Here is a 19,725-nt window from a genome sequence, read left to right on the forward strand (position 1 = left end):
GAAAGGATCATAAAAGCCTCCAGAGAGAAAAAGACAGATTGTGTACAATGGATCAATAAGACTTCTCAACAGCAATGTGAGACATTAAAAGAAAATAGAACACTGCCTTCAGAATTCAGATGAGAAATAATTTCTAGCATAGAAACCTATCTCTTGATGAAGACATCAATTAAGTTGGGGGATAGAATAAAGATATTTTCAACATGCAAGGCCTAAAAAATAATTACCTCCTATGTACCCTTTATCAGGAAAACGTTGGAGGATTCTCTCCAAAGGAGGAGAGTAAACCAAACCAAAGGACTATAAGGGATTCAAGAAACAGAGGCTGTGATGCAGAGAGCGAAGGACCCTCCAGGAAGACAATGGGGAATCCCAGGGTTTCCTCTATAAACTGGGTGCAGGACAAGCAGGTCAGCCTGGAGCTGAGAAGAAGGCTGTTACCGGCCGGGCGCGGTGGCTCAAGCCTGTAATCCCAGCACTTTGGGAGGCCGAGACGGGCGGATCACGAGGTCAGGAGATCGAGACCATCCTGGCTAACACGGTGAAACCCAGTCTCTACTAAAAAATACAAAAAAAACTAGCCGGGCGAGGTGGCGGGCGCCTGTAGTCCCAGCTACTCGGGAGGCTGAGGCAGGAGAATGGCGTAAACCCGGAAGGTGGAGCTTGCAGTGAGCTGAGATCCGGCCACTGCACTCCAGCCTGGGTGACAGAGCGAGACTCCGTCTCAAAAAAAAAAAAAAAAAAAAAAAGAAGAAGGCTGTTACCAGCCTTCTCTCCAAGGAGATGAAACTCATAGAATGCCTGGCATGTCTCAATGTATCAAGAGTCCATCTAGACAGTTAACAGAGTTGTGACTGAATTATGGGAGAAAAAGGTGAAGTGATGGGGGAGAAAAGAAAAAAGGAGAAAAGGGAGGTTTTTTTTTTTTGAGACGGAGTCTCACTCTGTCACCCAGCCTGGAGTGCAATGGCGTGATCTCGGCTCACTGCAACCTCTACCTCCCAGGTTCAAGCAATTCTCCCACCTTGGCCTCCTGAGTACCTGAGATTACAGGCATGTGCCACCATGCTGGGCTAATTTTTTGTATTTTTAGTGGAAACGGGATTTCGCCATGTTGGCCAGGCTGGTCTCAAACTCCAGACCTCAGATGATCTGCCCACCTCAGCCTCCCAATGTGCTGGGATTACAGGCGTGATCCACTGCACTCGGCCAGGAGATCTTTTAACAGGGAAGCTAAATCACTACATTTATACCTTAGGAATTCAGTGCCGTTCAGCAGTATTTACCACCTGCCATGTGTATTGTCACTGCTATGCCTCCAATATACAGAAACAAACAAGACGCTTTCTTCCTTATATGTAACTAAAGGCAGTAATATGGAGGATTGAGCCATGGCCTGTGGGATCATTGATCCTGTAAATTTCAAAGACGAAATAAGAGGTGATATCAGACCGAAAACCCCAAGGGAAGAGAAAATAAGCCCCTACAAATGGCAGAGCACGGGGTGATGAGTAGTTGCTATATTTTCTTTCAAGGCCTTTACTTTGGATCTGCTCGCTTCAAAAAGACAAGCTGCTAAAGAAGAAAGATTCTTTCATAGGGGCTCCTTCCTGCTGTCCCCATCCCATCCAGAGTGACTTCCTGTGTAAAGGAAGTCCAGAACCCTCCAGAATGCCCTAGGAAAATGGAGTCATGTAGATGGTGTGGAAAACAATCCCTCACTACAAATGTCTGTATTGATCAGCTAATGCCTTAAAGCAAGAGATTTACCTCAAAACTGCTTGTGGGCGCAAAATAAGTGCAACTCTGTGACAGCCAGGCCTGATGAATGTACTTTTCATGACATCAATAATCATATAATCATACAAGGGAGGAAACGAAGGACAAATGGAATGTACCCAGGAATCATTCTTTATGCCAATATATTTATATTAAAAAATTTAACCTATGGCAACCAGAAAGCACTCCCCTTAGTTCCTGCACTTTGAATTTTGAACCGAGTTACTCTGTTTTAATGTCTCCTTTCTTTTGTTTTTCTGGTACTTCTATCACCTCGAAGGTCAAAACCACCAGCAAGTGTGAGCTGCTGGTGTACAGCAAGTGTGAAGTGCAGCGAAGACTCATAGACCTCAGAATCTGGTCCACTAGACCCAGGCCCACTGCTGGATAAAAGGTGCAGCACCCACTGGCCACTTCCATGGTTTACATTGGGCTCCAAGGCCTTGCGCCCGATCACCTCAGCACCTGTGCCAACCCTCAGGTACCTACCTAAGTCCCTTGTCCTGTCTCCTCTGTTAAACCAGGGTTCCGGGGACAGAGATGATTCCAAATTTTACAGAATGTGGAAGCACCATAATTCTAGTTTATTCCTTCACTAGTTAAAATGTATTAAGTTTAAATTATCAGCATGATAAGAAAAACCAACCTTCAGTTTTAAAAGTGAAGTATTTGCAGTATGTCTATGTAACACCATGAAGTGAGTGGTCAGGACAACTCTGGAAATTAATGTTTATTAACATTCTGTGGTTGATAATAGGGAACCAATGACTAAGCATTGGGTACTTTGTCTTCCACAGTGAGCCCAGCACCAGCTGTCCCCAACCTACAATTCCCACTTGAGCCAAACTGGTCTGCTTGCCATTCTCAGAATCTACTTTTTGCCATCCTGGTTCTGAGTTTCTACTCAGGCCATTTTTCTTATGTGGAACTTTCACTTTGTCTATCAAAAGTTGAGTCACTTTTATAGACCCAGATCAAGTGCTCTCTACCTCATAAACGCTTTTAAAACTATATGTCATCAGAAATTGCCTCTTTCCCTTGTATATGTTTATTCTACTTATTATTGTCTGTACCAGTCACACAGTGCTGGCTGTATCTCCATCTTATAGTTATTTATTTTTATCCCATTGATTGTTCAATCAGACTGCCAGTTTCCAGAGGCCAAAGATTATGGGCCATATGATGTGGATTCCCCCTCCCTCCATCATGCAGAATAAATACCCAACAGGTGCTCAAGAAATAATATTTCTGGCTGGGCACGGTGGCCCATGCCTGTAATCCCAGCACTTAGGGAGGCTGAGGTGGGCAGATCACCTGAGGTGGGCAGATCACCTGAGGTCAGGAGTTTGACACCAGCCTAGCTAACATGGTGAAACCCTGTCTCTACTAATAATACAAAAATGAGCCAGGCATGGTAGTGGGCAACTGTAATCCCAGCTACTCAGGAGGCTGAGGCAGGAAAATTGCTTGAACCTGGAAGGCGAAGGTTGCAGTGAGCCAAGATGGTGCCACTGTACTCCAACCTGGGGGACAGAATGATACTCTGTCTCAAAAAAAAAAAAAAAAAAAAAAAAAAGAAAAAGAAATACTACTTCATCTGGGCATGGTGGCTCACGCCTGTAATCCCAGCACTTTGGGAGGCTGAGGCAGGTGAATCACTTGAGTCCAGGAGTTTGAGACTAGCCTTGGCAACATGGTGAAAACCCAGCTCTACCAAAAATACAAAAATTAGCCAGTCTTATAACCTAGTCTCAGAATAAATAGATATTTTTTAAAAAGAAATACTACTTGGACACATGAGTAACCTTTAGGTGCAGGGCTACTGACTTCATGTTAAATAGCCTGCTTCCTTAACATCCAGGAATTATTTATGAAGGTGAATCTGCTTTGTTGAAAATTTTAGCATTTTATAATCATCATTAGTTCTAATCAATAGAGAAAAGCTGCATCAACTTGGGCAATGGAAATAAGATGTTATATTTTAATATTTAGTGAAAATAATGGAAACAGTGAGTTTAGGGGATGATTCATTGAACCCACATGGCTGGCAGTACTTTTGAAAATCAGCTGACAGATGTGGACTCCAGAGACCCCACTTCTCATTCTGAGCAGTGAGTTTGGAAGCATGAGGCCGGAGGATCCTGCAGGAGACTCTGCAGCTATCAGTTCAGTTTATGTCCTACTGATGTTTGGGTTGAGAGCATCATTTCTTTATAATGAAGAATGAAAATTACTTCTAATTGCTACAATATCAACAAAGAAGATATATTCCTCAATTACTCTTGCCAGAAAATATATTACCAAAATTGAGAGGAAAAAAATGGGAAGGCTGGCTCTGTTTCCAGCAAAAAGATAAACTAGCTTCTCTTGTTATACAGTCCCTTAAAAAGCTCAATTAATTATAGGAAATACCTTTTGAATGCATGACTGAGCCCTCAAGGAGACAGGGCCAAAATTCTCAAGGGCCAAAAATAAAGAGGAAGCTGAAAATGAAAGCTGGGCAGTTGAAGCTATGGCCGATTAGGGGTGTTTGTCTTTTGGTTACGAAAAGTTTTGAGTTTTAAAGGCTACATGTGGAATGGCATAGAAGGTCCTGGACCCATTCAAGATGGGAGGTGGTGTCAAGGCCCACCACATAAAGACTCAGTATTGCTGAAGGGTGCATGCCTACTGTGAAAGGGTTAATTAGGAAATCTCCCCACTAGCAATGAAAGACACCAGGGAAATTTGTCTGCCTTGCACTTTGGGGTGGGAGAAACTGTTCACTGATAAGATCTCCTCTTATTGGCATGGTCCAAAAAATTCTGAACAGAGAAATTAGCTAAAAGTGGCATAAAGACTGACACAGTAAAACAAACATTCTCTGGAGGAACCCATGCAAGAATCCCCCAGAGAGCACTTCATTAATGTAAGCTCACAATCTACAGTTACAAAACACTAGCCGGGCGTGGTGGTGCACGTCGGTGGTCCCTGAGGTGGGAGGATCGCTTGAGCCTGGGAGGCAGAGGTTGCAGTGAGCTGAGACTGTGTCACTGCACTCCAGCCTGGAGTTAGACCCCCTCTCAACAATGAATGAGACCCCCTCTCAAAAATGAATGAACAAATTAATTAATATAAAATTACAAAACACATAATAAACCATCATAAATGAGAGCTGGCAGAAAAAAAAACTAACAACAGAAATAGACTCCACCGACAGAGTGTAAAATAAATTATGTTTATGAACAAAAATATGAACAAGACTTTCTCTTTGGCCAAGACGAAGTAGCCCATTCTTCTCTCGTTCACCCTCTTACAACTAAAAATCCCCGGATATAATACAAGAAATAAACATGGAGAGACCTTGAATGGTGGAAAGATGAGGACTGGCTAGCTAGAGACCCTGGGACTTGAGGAATGGCATGGCAGTGAGTTCTCTGGGTTTTCTCTTTACTTCCCATATATCCCAATAGAATGCAGATGAAGCCTGCAATTCAGAACTGCTAACATACACAGATACAAACACCCTGCGACAAGCCTGTTCTCACTAGCCACAGGACTGAGGAGAGGTGGTCTACCAGAACAGAAAACTTTTTTGATAATACCTGCCCTACTCTAGCTAAACACCGGAGGAATAACTGCCCCCCCAACCTTAGAGTGTCCGTGGGACCCAGCAGGGCACTGAGTCATGATAGTGGGAAAAGGTGTGGTTCAACAGGCTGGTACCAGATTAAAAATGCTCAAGAAAAAGAAAAGCCAAATAAATTATGGTACACACATACAATGAAGTTTTATGTGGGATTAGGCAGGTTTTCAAACTTGTCCACAATAGATTAAATGAAGGAAAGAAAACAGGCCATAGAACAAATATGACTTGTATCTACAGGACAACACATTTTTGTTGCTCCGTGTATGTGCTCTACCCACACATACGTAAAAGAGTCTGGAGAGGCTTACATCATTTTCCAGGGTATAGTTACAGGGGACTATTCACTTTTTTAAACTTTTATTTTAGGTTGAGGGGTACATGTACAGGTTTGTTATATAGGTAAACTTATGTCACGGAGGTTTGTTGTACAGATTATTTCATCACTCAGGTACAAAGCCCAGTACCCAATAGCTATTATTTTCTGCTCCTCTCCCACCTCCCACCCTCCACCCTCAGGTAGGCCTCAGTGTCTGTTGTTCCCCTCCTTATGTCCATGAGTTCTCATCATTTAGCTCTCACTTACAAGTGAGAACATGAGGTATTTAGTTTTCTGTTCCTGTGTTAGTTTGCTATGGATGATGGCCTTCGGCTTCATCCATGTTCCCGCAAAAGACATGATCTCGTTCTTTTTATGGCTACATAGTATTCCATGGTATATATGTACCACATTTTCTTTATCCAGTCTATCATTGATGGGCATTTAGGTTGATTCCATGTCTTTGCTATTGTGAAGACTATTCGCTTTCAAACAATAATAAAGCATATAAATTATGATTTGTATAATAAACAAGTATTACTTTTCTAAACAACCAAAAGAGTAAAAACCGTTTTTCTCTTGGGAACAAAAAAAATTACTAGAGAAGGATATGGAAGCAAAAGATGATAAATAACTAAACCATTTTCCCCAGAAGGGTAGATACAAAGATGGTAATAATTGAGTCACAGTGGTGAAATCAGAAGTATTTTTTTCTAGTTCTCAGATTTTCTATAAAATGGTTATAATAATTTTATAATGCTTTAAATTTGGTTTGAAATGTATGATTCGCATGTCAACCTACACCCTGTTAAGAAGAAAAGGTAATGCCAGAATAACCAGGTAGAAAGTTGTTTTTGTCTGATGAGATCAAACAAACAGTAAGGTGTGAACGAAGTAAGAGCAAGGTTACTGCTTAGTAACCTCCTGCTAGTCATCATGTGCCTGCCCCACTAGACTTACCAAATCCCGCACAGTGTACTTCTTTCCTGGTCATATGGGTTTCACCCATAAAACACACATGGAAGAACATGGGCTTGATATTATTGCATGGGATAGTGAAGTTTTGTACATAAGTAATTCCAAGCAAAATGATTTGACCACTAGTAGGCACAAAAATACTATTAAAGATGAAAAGCAGGCGGAGCGCAGTGGCTCACGCCTGTAATCCCAGCACTTTGGGAGGCCGAGGCAGGTGGATCATGAAGTCAGGAGTTCAAGACCAGCCTGGCCAAGATGGTGAAACCCTGCCTTTACTAAAAATACAAAAAATTAGGTGGGCATGGTGGTGGGCACCTGTAATCCCAGCTACTTGGGAGGCTGAGGAAGAGAATTGCTTGAATCCGGGAAGCAGAGATTACAGTGAGCTGAGATCGTGGCACTCCAGCCTGGGGGACAGAGCAAGACTCCGTCTCCAAAAAAAAACAAAAAACAAAAAACAAAAAAAAACCTACAGGCAGGACTGAATGCAATTGCAATGAAAAATGCATTCATTAGATCATGGTGAGGTAATATAAACTAATGTCTTCCAAAAGGTTTTCAGATGGAACACTGGTCTTATGAGATGCTCCTTGAGGAAAGGAGTGGGATCAGATAAGTGTGGAAAGTACTGCTTTATCTTATCTTTCATAGGAGTCACAAAGCACAATAGTATGGTTTGTTTGTTTGTTTGTTTGTTTCAGAGACAGGGTGTTGCAGCTCTGTTGCCCAGGCTGGAGTGCAGTGGTGTGATCATAGATCACTTCAGCCTCAAACTTCTGGGCTCAAGCAATTCTCCTGCCTCAGCTTCTTGAGTGGCTGGGACTACAGGCATACACAACCACGCCTGGCTGATTTTTTAACAATTTTTGTTGTAGAAACAAGGTCTTGCTATGTTGTCCATGCTGGCCTCAAGCAATCCTCCTGCCTCAGTCTCACAAAACACTGGGATTACAAGCATGAGCCAATATGCCAAGCCTGCAAATAGTATCATTTATTTATTTATTTATTTATTTATTTATGTTTTGCAATACAAAAAGAGTTGAATAAACACAAGCCACATGGGAAATGGAGTCATTACTCAAATCAATCTCCCCCAAATTTTGGAGGCTAGGCTTTTCCAAGGATAGTTTGGTGGGCAAGTCAATGGGGGTATGGAAAGTGGTCCTCTTCTGGGGGTGGCCACAGGACTGGTTGGTGGGTTCAGGTGGAGCCATGCGTCATCAGAAATGCAAAAACTTTAAAAGACATCTCTAAAGGCCAACCTTAGTTAGGTTCTACAATAGTGATGTTATCTGCAGGAGTAACTGGGGAAGTTGCAGATTTTGTGACCTCCAGAATAAAGGCTGCTAACAACTTAACCGACTTCAGACTTCTCTTATCCTCCTATCCTGGTGGTCTTCCAGGCTTTAGGAAGGCCATATAGTTTTCAAAAAGGGTTATGATCATTGAAACTATAAATGAAATGTCTCCCAAAGTTAGCTTGGCTTGAGCCCAGGAATGATTAAAGGCAAGATGGAGGTTAGATCAGATCTCTTTCACTGCCATAATCTTCTCACTGTTATATAATTTTTGCAAAAGCGGTTCCAGCAATAAAATTTCACAAATTTTACAAAAACAAAGGACTATGAGGACATTGCTGGGGACTCTCCATGAGCCAAGGAAGAGTCCCAGGAAATCAAGGGACTGTAAAGCTTAAGCGCCATTAATTCCAAATTAGTATCACTTCTGGTGAAAGCACAGGAGGAAACACAAAGCAAGAACACAGCATAGGGAGCTGGGGCTGGGGCTGCAATTCTTTTTTTTTTTTTTTTTTTTAATTATACTTTAAGTTCTAGGGTACATGTGCATAACGTGCAGGTTTGTTACATATGTATACTTGTGCCATGTTGGTAGGATGCTGAGTGGATGGCATCAGAGCAGACACCTGAAGGTGACCGACAGAGCCCTGCAGATTTCTGAAGGGGAGCGGGATGGTGGTGGGGGTGCCACTGCATTCCAGATTGTGGACTCAGGTCTAAGAGTGAGTGCAAAAGCCCAGAGGCAGAGCCACAATAGTATTTGTTTGTTTGTTTGTTTGTTTTTGTTTTTGTTTTTTTGAGACAGAGTCTTGCTTTGTTGCCTAGGCTGGAGTGCAGTGGTGCAATCTAAACTCACTGCAACCTCCACCTCCTGGGTTCAAGCCATTCTCCTGCCTCAGCCTCCTGAGTAGCTGGGATTACAGGCATGCGCCACCACGCCTGGGTAATTTTTGTATTTTTAGTAGAGGTGGGGTTTCACCATGTTGGCCAGGCAGGTCTTGAACACCTGACCTCAAGTGATCTGCCTACCTCAGCCTCCCAAAGTGCTGGGATTACAGGCATGAGCCACTGCACCTGGCCCACAATCGTATTTTAAAGACACTGAGCAATGCTGCTGGGGAAAACCAGTTGAACTATCTTTAACTTGGCATCTCCTGAACATACCAGGCCACTAGATCTCATTTTTTGCACAATGCTTGCTGACCTGTGGCAGACTGCTTTTGGGAAAATGTTGATCTAGTCAAGGCACAATCAAGGCTAGAAGGCAGGGAGGACAGCTTCTCCCTGAAGCCCAGAAATGAATGTGGTTACTATGGAAAGAACAAAGGTTACATCTCCTGATCCCTCCAATCACATGCATGCATTGCTATACCAATGTTACAGCAGCAGGAGAGGCTTCATATGGGAAGAAGTAGGTTAACATAGATAACAGAAAGACATCCCTGTTAGCAATTGCCCCGGCGGGTTTCAAATTTGGCTGAAAAAATAAGTTGAAGTCACCAGGCGATGGCACAGGTGAGCCACTGCTGACTGACAGCTCTTTTCCTTGCTGATTTTCCCTGCAAGTGAATCAGGACCATTTTATTCCAAATGCAATCATCTCTTAGATCTTAAGTTTTCTTCTAAATGTTAGAGATTTTTAAATCCAGAGCTTGGTATACCAGCTATTTGATTTTTAAGAGAGTTGCTGGGATTTATAGCCCTTTTACAAACAACAAGGAAAACATGAGTTTCAGCATGCTTCATACATTCAGTCTTCACACCTTATTTGTACAAACTCCCAGAGAGTTATATAGGCATTTAAAGATGACATTTGCCTTAATGTGCCTGTTTAGTATTTTGTTTCCTGACTCTTAGGCTTGAGTTTGTGAATACTCAACAATCAAGGCACGTCAAATTAGTCCTAACTGTGTTTACTACATTTCTTACATGGCTATTATTTTAAGTGGTAATATTAAAGCTGCAGCATTTGTTATTCCTCTTCTTGCTTGTTTATACATCAATTGACACACATGAGCTGTTCTTTCTTCTGGTCCTGTCTGTGACTAGACTAGGGAAGGTGCTGTTTGGAGGAGAAGCGCTGAATAAACAAAGGCTGCACACCTGTCACTGCTGGGAAGGGAGAAAATGATTGCCCCTTTGAGACAGAATCGATGTGTCTAGAGAAAATGGTGGTAAATTAACCAGCAGTAAAGAATAGCCTAGTGCCCCAGAAGATGCAATAGATGAGAACTGCCACTAACTGTAAGGAATTTCTTTGGGGATTTTAAGACTGGGTCTTTACATCACTTGGTATGATTTAGTCATTTCCCCTAGAAGAACAGACTGCTTGAATCAGATAAGTCTATTCCCTCATCTAAGACCCTGAAGCCAAGAAAAAGATCTGTCCCAACATTCTTGCTAAAAAATACACTATTTTCTCATAGAAGGACTTCAGCAGTACGTCACAAGGGACTTAAGAAATGTCTAAACCCTCTGCTACAGTAACCTGATTTCCAGAAATCTGTTCTAAGGAAACAACCAGAACTTTAGTCAAAGATTTTTTGGCGAGGAAATTCATTTCAGTGTTATTTCTAACAGAGAAAGTTTGAGATTATCATGTATGTTCAACAGGGAAGGAATTATTAATGAAATGATGGTATATTCGTGTGTGAGAATTTTGGTCAGCCATTACAAAATCTAACTTTCAAGGATGATTTAATGACATTAGAAATGTTCTTACTGTCATGTTAAGTAATGAAAGCAGGACACTAGTGGGAATACAAAGTGGTACAACCTCTGCGGGGGGGAAACTTGGCAGGCTCTGCCATACTTTCATGCACATTAGCCCTTTGACCCAGCAAAATCTACTTCAAGGAACCTGCCCCAAAGATACACTAGCAAATACACAAAGTGTGGTCTCCACACTGCTGCTCACTGCAGCATTCTTTTTAATAGCTAAAGAGTAGGATTAACCCAAATGCCTATCATTAGGTGGCTAGTGGGATAAATTATTATATACACAAAATGGAGCCCTGTGCAGCTATAAAGAGAGCAAGGAAGAACTTCATGTACTTATTTGGAAAGATTGGCAGGATATTTTGTTAAGATAAAATCAAGACAAAGAAAAATTTATGTAATAAGCTATGCTTTGTGTAAGAAAACCAAGTTCAGTTATTTTATGTTTTTTGTTTTTTGGTTTTTTAAAAAAAAAAAAAAAAAAACCTTGTAAGTTTAGCTGTGGAATATGTGTCAGCTTGTCTCTATGTGATGTTTATCAAATCCTTAGATGAGTCCAGTGGTCCTCAATTGGCGGTGATTTTGTCTACAAGGAAACATATGGCAATGTCTAAAGACATATTTTGGTTGTCACAACTGCTGGGGAGGAGGTGCTACTGGCATCTAGTGGATAGTGGGCCAGAGATGCTGCTAAACATCATCAATGCACAGGACAGTCCCACCACAAAGAATTATCTGGCCTGAAAACGTCAGTAGCTCTGAGGTTGAGAAATCCCACATTAGCTCTTTCATCTTAGTTAGGCCAGGTCAGTACCGTTTTCTATGTCAGAATGTCACTGTCAAGATAGTATTGGTGCTGTTACTGAGAAACCCTGATATATACACATATGCAGTATTTGTACATATTGGGATAAAGTGAATATTAATTATATTAATGCTAAGAACTGAGATTTTCATAATTAAAGATACAAATATAAAATCAAATATATTAATCCTACATTTGAATGGGAAATACTAACATGGACTCATTATTTGCCTCTTGTTAAGGATATGTATTTCCTAGCTCTGTATCAAAAGGTCTAGTTGTGAGACTGTGATCTCTGAATATTAATATCATTTCCCACTAAAGGCACCAGGGCTTCACGAATAAATGGCTGATTCCAGAAGCAAAATGTACAAAATGGACCTGAGTCATCCTGCACAAATAAGAAGGAAACCTGGCCTTGACCACGCCTAACAGTAGGGGAAGACTAAGGAACAGAACCCCCAAGTTGAAGTTCTATTCTTAAATTCCAAGGGTGAAATAAATGTTGGGAGGCAATTGTCCATTTCTGCCATAGCAGCATGAGGGAGACAAATGAGTCTCTGGATCTGTACTCTCTCATATGGTAGCACCAGCCACATGTGGCTTTTGGGTATTGAAACTCAGTTATTCCAAATTAAGGTGTGATGTAAGTGTAAAATATATGCTGGATTTCTCCAATTTAGTATGAAAAAAGAAACTACAATATCACGATAATTTTTATACTGATATTAAAATAACGTTTTGAAAATACTGTGTTAAGTAAAACATGTTATTAGCATTAATTTCACCTATTTCTTTTTACTTTTTTTTTTTTTTTTTGAGACGGAGTCTCGCTCTGTCGCCCGGGCTGGAGTGCAGTGGCCGGATCTCAGCTCACTGCAAGCTCCGCCTCCCGGGTTTACGCCATTCTCCTGCCTCAGCCTCCCAAGTAACTGGGACTACAGGCGCCCGCCATCTCGCCCGGCTAGTTTTTTGTATTTTTTAGTAGAGACGGGGTTTCACCGTGTTCGCCAGGATGGTCTCGATCTTCTGACCTCGTGATCCACCCGTCTCGGCCTCCCAAAGTGCTGGGATTACAGGCTTGAGCCACCGCGCCCGGCCTCTTTTTACTTTTTTAAAAATATGTGGCTACTAGGAAACCTAAAAGTATGCATGTGCCTCACAATACGTTTCTATTATATTTCTATTAGACAGTGCCACTGTCGAATAACCAGGTACAGGGTCTTCTGAAAGATCCCCAGGCTTGGGAAATGGGACACACATGGGAAGTTTAGCAAGGCAGAGAGAAAAAAAGGAATAAAAAAGTTCAGAAAGGAAGGAAGAGAGAAAGAAAGTGACGGATAGAGAGGAAGAGGGAGGGATAAAGTGATGGAGGGAAGGAGGAAAAGAAAGAAGAGGAAGGAAGGAAGAAAGGAAGGAGGGAAGGAGGGAAGGAGGAAGGGCGGGCTACAGAATGGGAGAAATCATTTACAAATCATATATCCAATAGAGGGCATGTATCTGGAATATATTTTAAAAGTCTTATAACTCAATAATAAAAAGAAAAATTTTTAAGTGAACAAAGGATTTGAAAAGACAGTTCTCCCAAGAAGATATGCAACTGGCCAATAAGGACATGAAAAGATGCACAGTATCATCTGTCAGAGAAATGCAAATCAAAACCATTTCTCATCCACTCAAATGGCTACAATAAAAGAGACATATAATAACAAGTGTTGACAAGGTTGTGGAGAAATCGAAACTCTCATCCTTTGCTTGTGAAATGTGAATTTGCTTCATGTGAAATGGTGCAACATCTTTGGAAAACAGTTGGGCTGTTCCTCAAATAATCAAACGTAGAGTGGCTGTATGACCCAATAATTCTACTCATAGGTATAAGAACAGGCAAATCTACAAGAATATAAAACAGATCAGTGATTGCCTAATGCTGAGGTGGGCATAGGGGAAATGGGATGGTTGCTAACAAGTACAGGGTTTCTTTTTGGGGTAAAGAAAAATGTTCTAAAATGGATTGTGGTGGTAGTTGCACAACCCTAAATATACTCAAAACCATTGAATCGTATACTCTAAATGGGTGAATTGGGTGGTATGTGAGTTATATCTCAATAAAATTTTAGGGGGAAAAAAACAAAACTAATGGGGTTGTACCAAACAAGTCATGAGCTTGTAGTGAAAGAGAGAAAGAAGCTGATGGCTGACTCATTGGTCACCACTGAAGGTCGCTGTGGCATCAACCCATGACTAAAAAAAAGAAAAAATCCTGCTTTTCTAGTATGAACTACATTTCAGGGTTACCAAATAACCTTACTGGAAGAGAGAAAGTTCTGTTATCAAGAATACTTCCAGCTGTTGATCAGAAGAAATGATAGACTCGTACCCCTGGTGAAATAACTGATTCAGGCAGAGGTCATCAGTGGATGCTAACACCATTGATGGGAGCTGTGCAGGCAAGGAACCAGGCTGACACACCTGAACCCAGCGATCAATCTTAGCATCACTAAAAGTGGAGCAACAAGACATCACATACGTCTAGGTATAATGCAACGTGATGTGCACAGCATCGCCTATGAAGTACGTTTGCCAAAAAATTCTGTTGACCCTGAATATAAATAATCTAACCTTTAGTCTAATTACAGGAGTAAGAACAACCCTACTACCATGAGGATACAACGAGCCTAATCCACAAAGTGTGGACATCCTGCAAGACAATCCCTCTGGCAGGCAATAAGTCAATGGCAAGTGGAGGAAAAGAAAAAAAAAAAAGAGACTGAGGCGGGCGGATGTTCTGATTTGAGGTCAGAAGTTCGAGACTAGCCTGGCCAGCATGGTGAAACCTCATCTGTACTAAAAATACAAAAAAATTAGCTGGGCGTGGTGGTGGGTGCCTGTGGTCCCAGCTACCTGGGAGGCTGAGGCAGGAGAATGGCTTGAACCTGGGAGGCAGAGGTTGCAGTGAGCCGAGATCGCGCCACTGCACTCCAGCCTGGATGACAGAGCAAGACTCCATCTCAAAAAGAAAAAGAAAAAGAAAAAAAAGAGGCAGTCTGTTCTAGATTAAAAACAACTTAAGGGAATGACCAGTTACACAGTGCAAACCTTGTTTGGATACCAGTTCAGTAAGTCAATGGTAAAGAGAGTTTTGAAACAAATTGGGAAATCTGAATATAAAGAGTAAAGAATCACTGTTAATTATGTTAGGGTGATAATGACTTTGTAGTAATGTAAAAAAAAAAGTCCTTATTTTTCTTCGACATGTACATTTGAGAAATAACATTATAGTTGAATATGATTTAAGATATTGCAGCAAAGAAGTGGCAGGGGGTGGTGCTGGAATAGATGAAATAAATTGAGCAAGATAGTGTTATTAAAACGGGGAGATGGTGGGTCCATTCTGCTTTTTTCCTTTCCTAGTGTTTTTTGGAATTTTTTATAATAAAACATTTTTTAAAATCCTAACAATGCTCAGGATATATGAGTTAGAACATACTGGTTTTAAGGCACATTGTAATGATGCAATCGATGATATTAGGAACATAAGCTCAAAAGCACATGTCTATTTGCCAACTGACACATTGAGAAGCAAATTTTTGGAAAAGCCCTTCTAAGCTTATTCAGTTTTTATTTGTTTTTTGCTTTGTTTCTGGTTTTTTGACCTCTGTGAAGCATTTTATTTGGGCTTAGGAAAATTGAAGCAGCACAATAACTTTCTCAACAAATTCCTAGGTATTCACTGGGGGTAGAAGGTCCTCTATTCTTCCAGAAAATATGTAGGTCTCCCCAGGGCACAGACCTTCTCACATTCATGCCTAAAGACTTACAGTTTTTCTCCCTCCCCAGCTAACTCTAATATTCACCCCCAGTGGTTATGATCCACCTTACTTTAAACTGATGAAGAAAAGAAGATTCCTTCCCTAAAAGTTTCCATGATCACATTTCAATGATGGTTCTCTCTTTGGACTCCACTTTGACATTATTGTATATAGCTCCTATATCTTTAAATTGTAAAATGCTGATCACCTGAGCAAGTAGAGAAAGTATTCTAGATTCAAGGGGAGGTGGAGCTAGGTTTAAATTATGAGTATATTTAAAATAACAGATTACAAATGAACGTTATGATTTTTTTTTCCAATGACTTCTGGTTTGGGAGTCCCAGATCATTAGCATGCACTACAGAAGAGTTTCTCTTTTCATCTTTGAATGTAGAGCAAGAGATGGGTGTGAGGGGCATGAGGTCACAAGTCCCAGCTGGGCTACAAGAGTTGTTGATGTTGGTGGATTGCCCTCTCTTGACCTTGGTGCCCCTCTGAGAATGGGAAGAACAGCATTCCCTTTATCTATCTCCTGCTTCGCCTGAAGTTTGAAAGAAATAATGTATGTGAAAACATTCTCAGAACTGTAAAGGGCTTATACTTATTTTTTAAATATATTCTCCAAGTAGATATTGTTTTTCCCTAATCAACATCTCTTATTTCCCAATTCCACATCTAGAATTGTTCTTAAACCACTCTGGGACATGGTTTAAATAAGACTCTGAAAATAGATTATATTTTCCACTAGAGATTATTTACCTTTCTATTTACTGTGCAGCATTAAAGAGAAGATTTTCCTCCTAACTTAAAAAAGCTTAATTTTAATAGTATAAAATTCAAACATATTATTTGAGTCCTGGAGATTTTAAGCATTTTGTAGTTCTATGCCAAAGTCCTACTTAATTTAAACATACTATGTAATTTGACTTTAATCTCGAAATGTCCATTTTAAATATTGTTAGTGGTTGCCCTGGCCGGCGTTCCCTCTGTTAAGGCAGATCTTTCATGGTACAGACGGCAAGGATTGGGGACCTGAACACTAAAGCCTTCACATTAATCTTCCAGGGCTGCAGCCAAACAACACGGCTTTGCCTGGAGTGGTCAATATAAAATTTTTATTTGTACTTAGTGACTCCTGAAAATGTATTCAAAATGTACTCTCTTGGTCTCTTACCATGGCAGGTTAGAAGCTGCTAAGACAAACACAAGATCTTCTGAGTGCGCCAGCCCATCCATCTGCACCAGTAACTCTGTCTTCATCCGCAAGCTTCCTTCATGTTCTCCCCTACAGAGAGAGAAGACATGATTCTCCCGTGTCAGAGCCTTCGCCCTGATGACAAGAGCAGCATTCACAGCAATGTCCCTGTGACTGTAGAACAGTTTCTGTTCTGATGGCCAGTGGAGCCATTCATACTAAAATTAGAGAAAATGAGCAATTCGCTATTATTTTCACATAGAGCATGATAGAAAGCAAGTAAATGAATATAATGATGGTATTTGAAAGAAAACCAAAGGCAGGCAGTGAGCTGGAGAAAATAACTGAAGGGTCCACAGTCCCATTGGTAGATTAAATGCAGCCCAACTGTGTCTACCTGCAGCATTATTTACCTCTTTAAAAATGACATAATTGAGGCTAATCCCTTTCACTTACATAGCGCACAGGAAAGTACTTTCACACCCTCAGCCTCCTGAGTAGCTGGGACCTCAGGCGCAAGACCCCTGCCTGGCTAGGTGTAAGTTTTTTTAGTATCTATGCCCCTTAATACTCAACTACCTTTTCCTAAGAGAGAAGACCCTCTCTCAGTATATATATATGTGTGTGTGTGTACATATAGTTTATTGTATATTTTAAGCAGAATATATAATTAGCATTTGCCCATATATTTGCTACATGTTTAATTATTGTTTGCCCATAACTATAATTCCTCTAACATAATATGATCAAAGAAGTCTTCAGAGCACCCATCCTTATTTCCTGACCCTTTGAAGACTCTAATTTTAGAGTCTTTGATCCCAGAGAAGGAAATGGAAATTCGGGGCAGAACCTGGAGCACACACAGATGAGGAGTTTTCACATTAGCCCGATGAAGGCTGTGGGAAACTGGGGATAGAGATCAACAAAGCACGTGTAACAACAAGTGCATACGGAGACCTGGTCTTTGCAGAGTGACTATGAGGGTCGGCTGGTGCATTCCCATCTGGGTGCCTGTGCAGTTGCCTGCTCCTGTCAGGCCTAGTATAGAAAGCAGAGTGCTCCAGCCTGGGGCTGACAAGCACCAGCTCCAGTTAAGCCACGGAAAATGTCCCGTTTCAATCAATTACATGAATCTCGTAGATTACTTGGGTACATCTTTATGGTTGCTTTTCCCTGCCGGGTAAATGGCTTCCAATGAGTAAAATTTCATAAATTATATTCTACTTATACTTCCAACAAGCTAATTAATTGTGTTTTATTACTATTACTTCTGCCTTGATGATAGACTATTAAAGGTCATTAATAAATGCAGCTGTGTTGAGATTTTCCAGAGATCTGTTTTTTCAAGCCAGGGGTGCCAGATTTAGTAAAAAGCTTCAGTGGAAAATACCTCTGATCAAGACAGAAAGCTGGTCTTAAAAACAAATAAACAAAAAGTACAACACTACTCAGGCTTTTGGAAGCACAAACAGAAGGCTTATTACAGTCTGAGAAGTGTTCCTTCCTGCTGAGGACATTCGGTGACACTCAATCTTTACAGATAATATATGTGACATATTTAAAGTCAGCCCTGCTGAGCCATAACCTGATGCCACAGAGAAGTGGTGTTTTCCCAGGCTTCACACACCGAGGACTGCCTCTCGGGAGTGAAGTACAGACGTGGCCCTGCACAGTGGCTGAGTGGGCAAGCCTCATTCCCCAGGGGCAGCCCCTCTGGCTCCAGAGGAGGCCATCACAGTGGCTATTTTCAGCCAGCAGGACTGATACGGCAGCCTGGGATCCTGGGGCTAGAGGATCTTCAGGCCTGAAAACCACTCTGTGGGGAACGGGGGAAGGGAGGATGGCATTTCCTCCGGTTATAAAAACTACTTAAATCAGCTATTCAGTTAACAGGATCTAATTTAAAGACCTTTCCATGTGTCTGCAGAAAATTTGTGGGCTTATTAATAGGCTTATTCTGCTAGTAAATGTCGATGGGCTTCCGACCATCAAACACACTTACAAGAGGGGAGAAGCGATGACAAAAAAAAAAAAAAAAGAAAAAGCAACAACAATAACAACAAAAACCCCAACCCTGTCTGTTACCCAGGAGCTGTGCCTCTCTGACTCATCACCGACTCCAGCTCGTCCAGGAAGATCGTGGATGGGGCGTGGTAGCGGGCAAGTTCAAATAACACCTGGGTGGGGGAAAAGCAAGCAAGTATTCAAGCTCATAGACTTAAAGTCCTCAGATGCTCCCAGAGAATAAAAACTTAGAATGACTGTAATAATAAGCATTTATGCTACACTCTGTTATTTCACAATAACTTTATAATCATTACAATTATTTCTCCCTACCTCCACCCCATGGGGTTGGATGGTCCAATTATTTCCATTTATAACTTGATAAAATTAGAGACAGAGAGTAGGTGGTTACTCCAGGGTTACTAATCATAAATATGAGAGCTTCAGATAAAATTTGGTTCCCAAGCTTGCAGTCAGCTAGTTAACCCCTGAAACACCCTACCAATAATATGTTCCATGTGGACACAAGAGCCTTGGAACATGTATAATCATTTGATAATTCTTCTCTTAATCTTTGGGAACAACAGGAGGTTATTCTCAGAAGAAAATATTTCAGGGGAAGGATTGAGTTCCTGTCATGGGTAACAAGGCTGAGAAATTTAGCCCCTTTGTGTTCCTCAAATTACTCCATAGCCTTCCCACACTACCTCAACAAGGCTGCTTGGTAGGCTCGGGTACTAGAAAGCAATTCTCGACTGAATACGATGTTCTATTTGAGAATAAAATAAAATATTATAGACTGAACAAGAACAGGAAAGCAACCAGCAAAAGAACAGACATATAAAAACAAAATAAAGAGCTCTAAAGGGAGATGTGGTGGTGATGAATAGAATATAACAACCTAAACCTTTTTTTTTTTTAACCCTGAAACTGATCTCTTGAGCATCATATACAATCCTTCACCGGTTGATGGGAAAAAACAGTGGAGATTTAGAAAAGAATAGAAATTCTTTAATAGGCATGGGGGATTTATTCTCCATGTCACTTAGCACTAGCAAACCATCACAGAATCAGAGGGAAAGGGTTCTGAAAAAGTCAGGTTGTGGTTTTCACGAGCAGCAGCAGCTCATCCCTTACAGGTCTCCCTGTCACCGAATGGGAAATACCTCACCTTCCCCACTGCTCATGGGTACAT

At 41.1% G+C, this 19,725-nt stretch overlaps 1 protein-coding gene across 2 annotated transcripts in view; it reads right to left on the reverse strand.

The window, feature by feature from the left end:
* KATNAL2 (katanin catalytic subunit A1 like 2) overlaps window positions 1-19,725 on the reverse strand; it is a 59,170-nt gene that overhangs the window by 9,248 nt on the left and 30,197 nt on the right. For both annotated transcript variants that reach the window (XM_025365182.1, XM_025365181.1), the window contains exons 11-12: window positions 18,612-18,703; window positions 16,506-16,616 (exon numbers count right to left, since the gene is read on the reverse strand). In XM_025365182.1, the coding sequence (XP_025220967.1) occupies window positions 16,506-16,616; window positions 18,612-18,703 (203 nt within the window). The remainder of the gene's footprint in view (window positions 1-16,505; window positions 16,617-18,611; window positions 18,704-19,725) is intronic.

The sequence above is a fragment of the Theropithecus gelada genome, chromosome 18 (assembly GCF_003255815.1).
Source record: "Theropithecus gelada isolate Dixy chromosome 18, Tgel_1.0, whole genome shotgun sequence".
Lineage (NCBI taxonomy): Eukaryota > Metazoa > Chordata > Mammalia > Primates > Cercopithecidae > Theropithecus > Theropithecus gelada.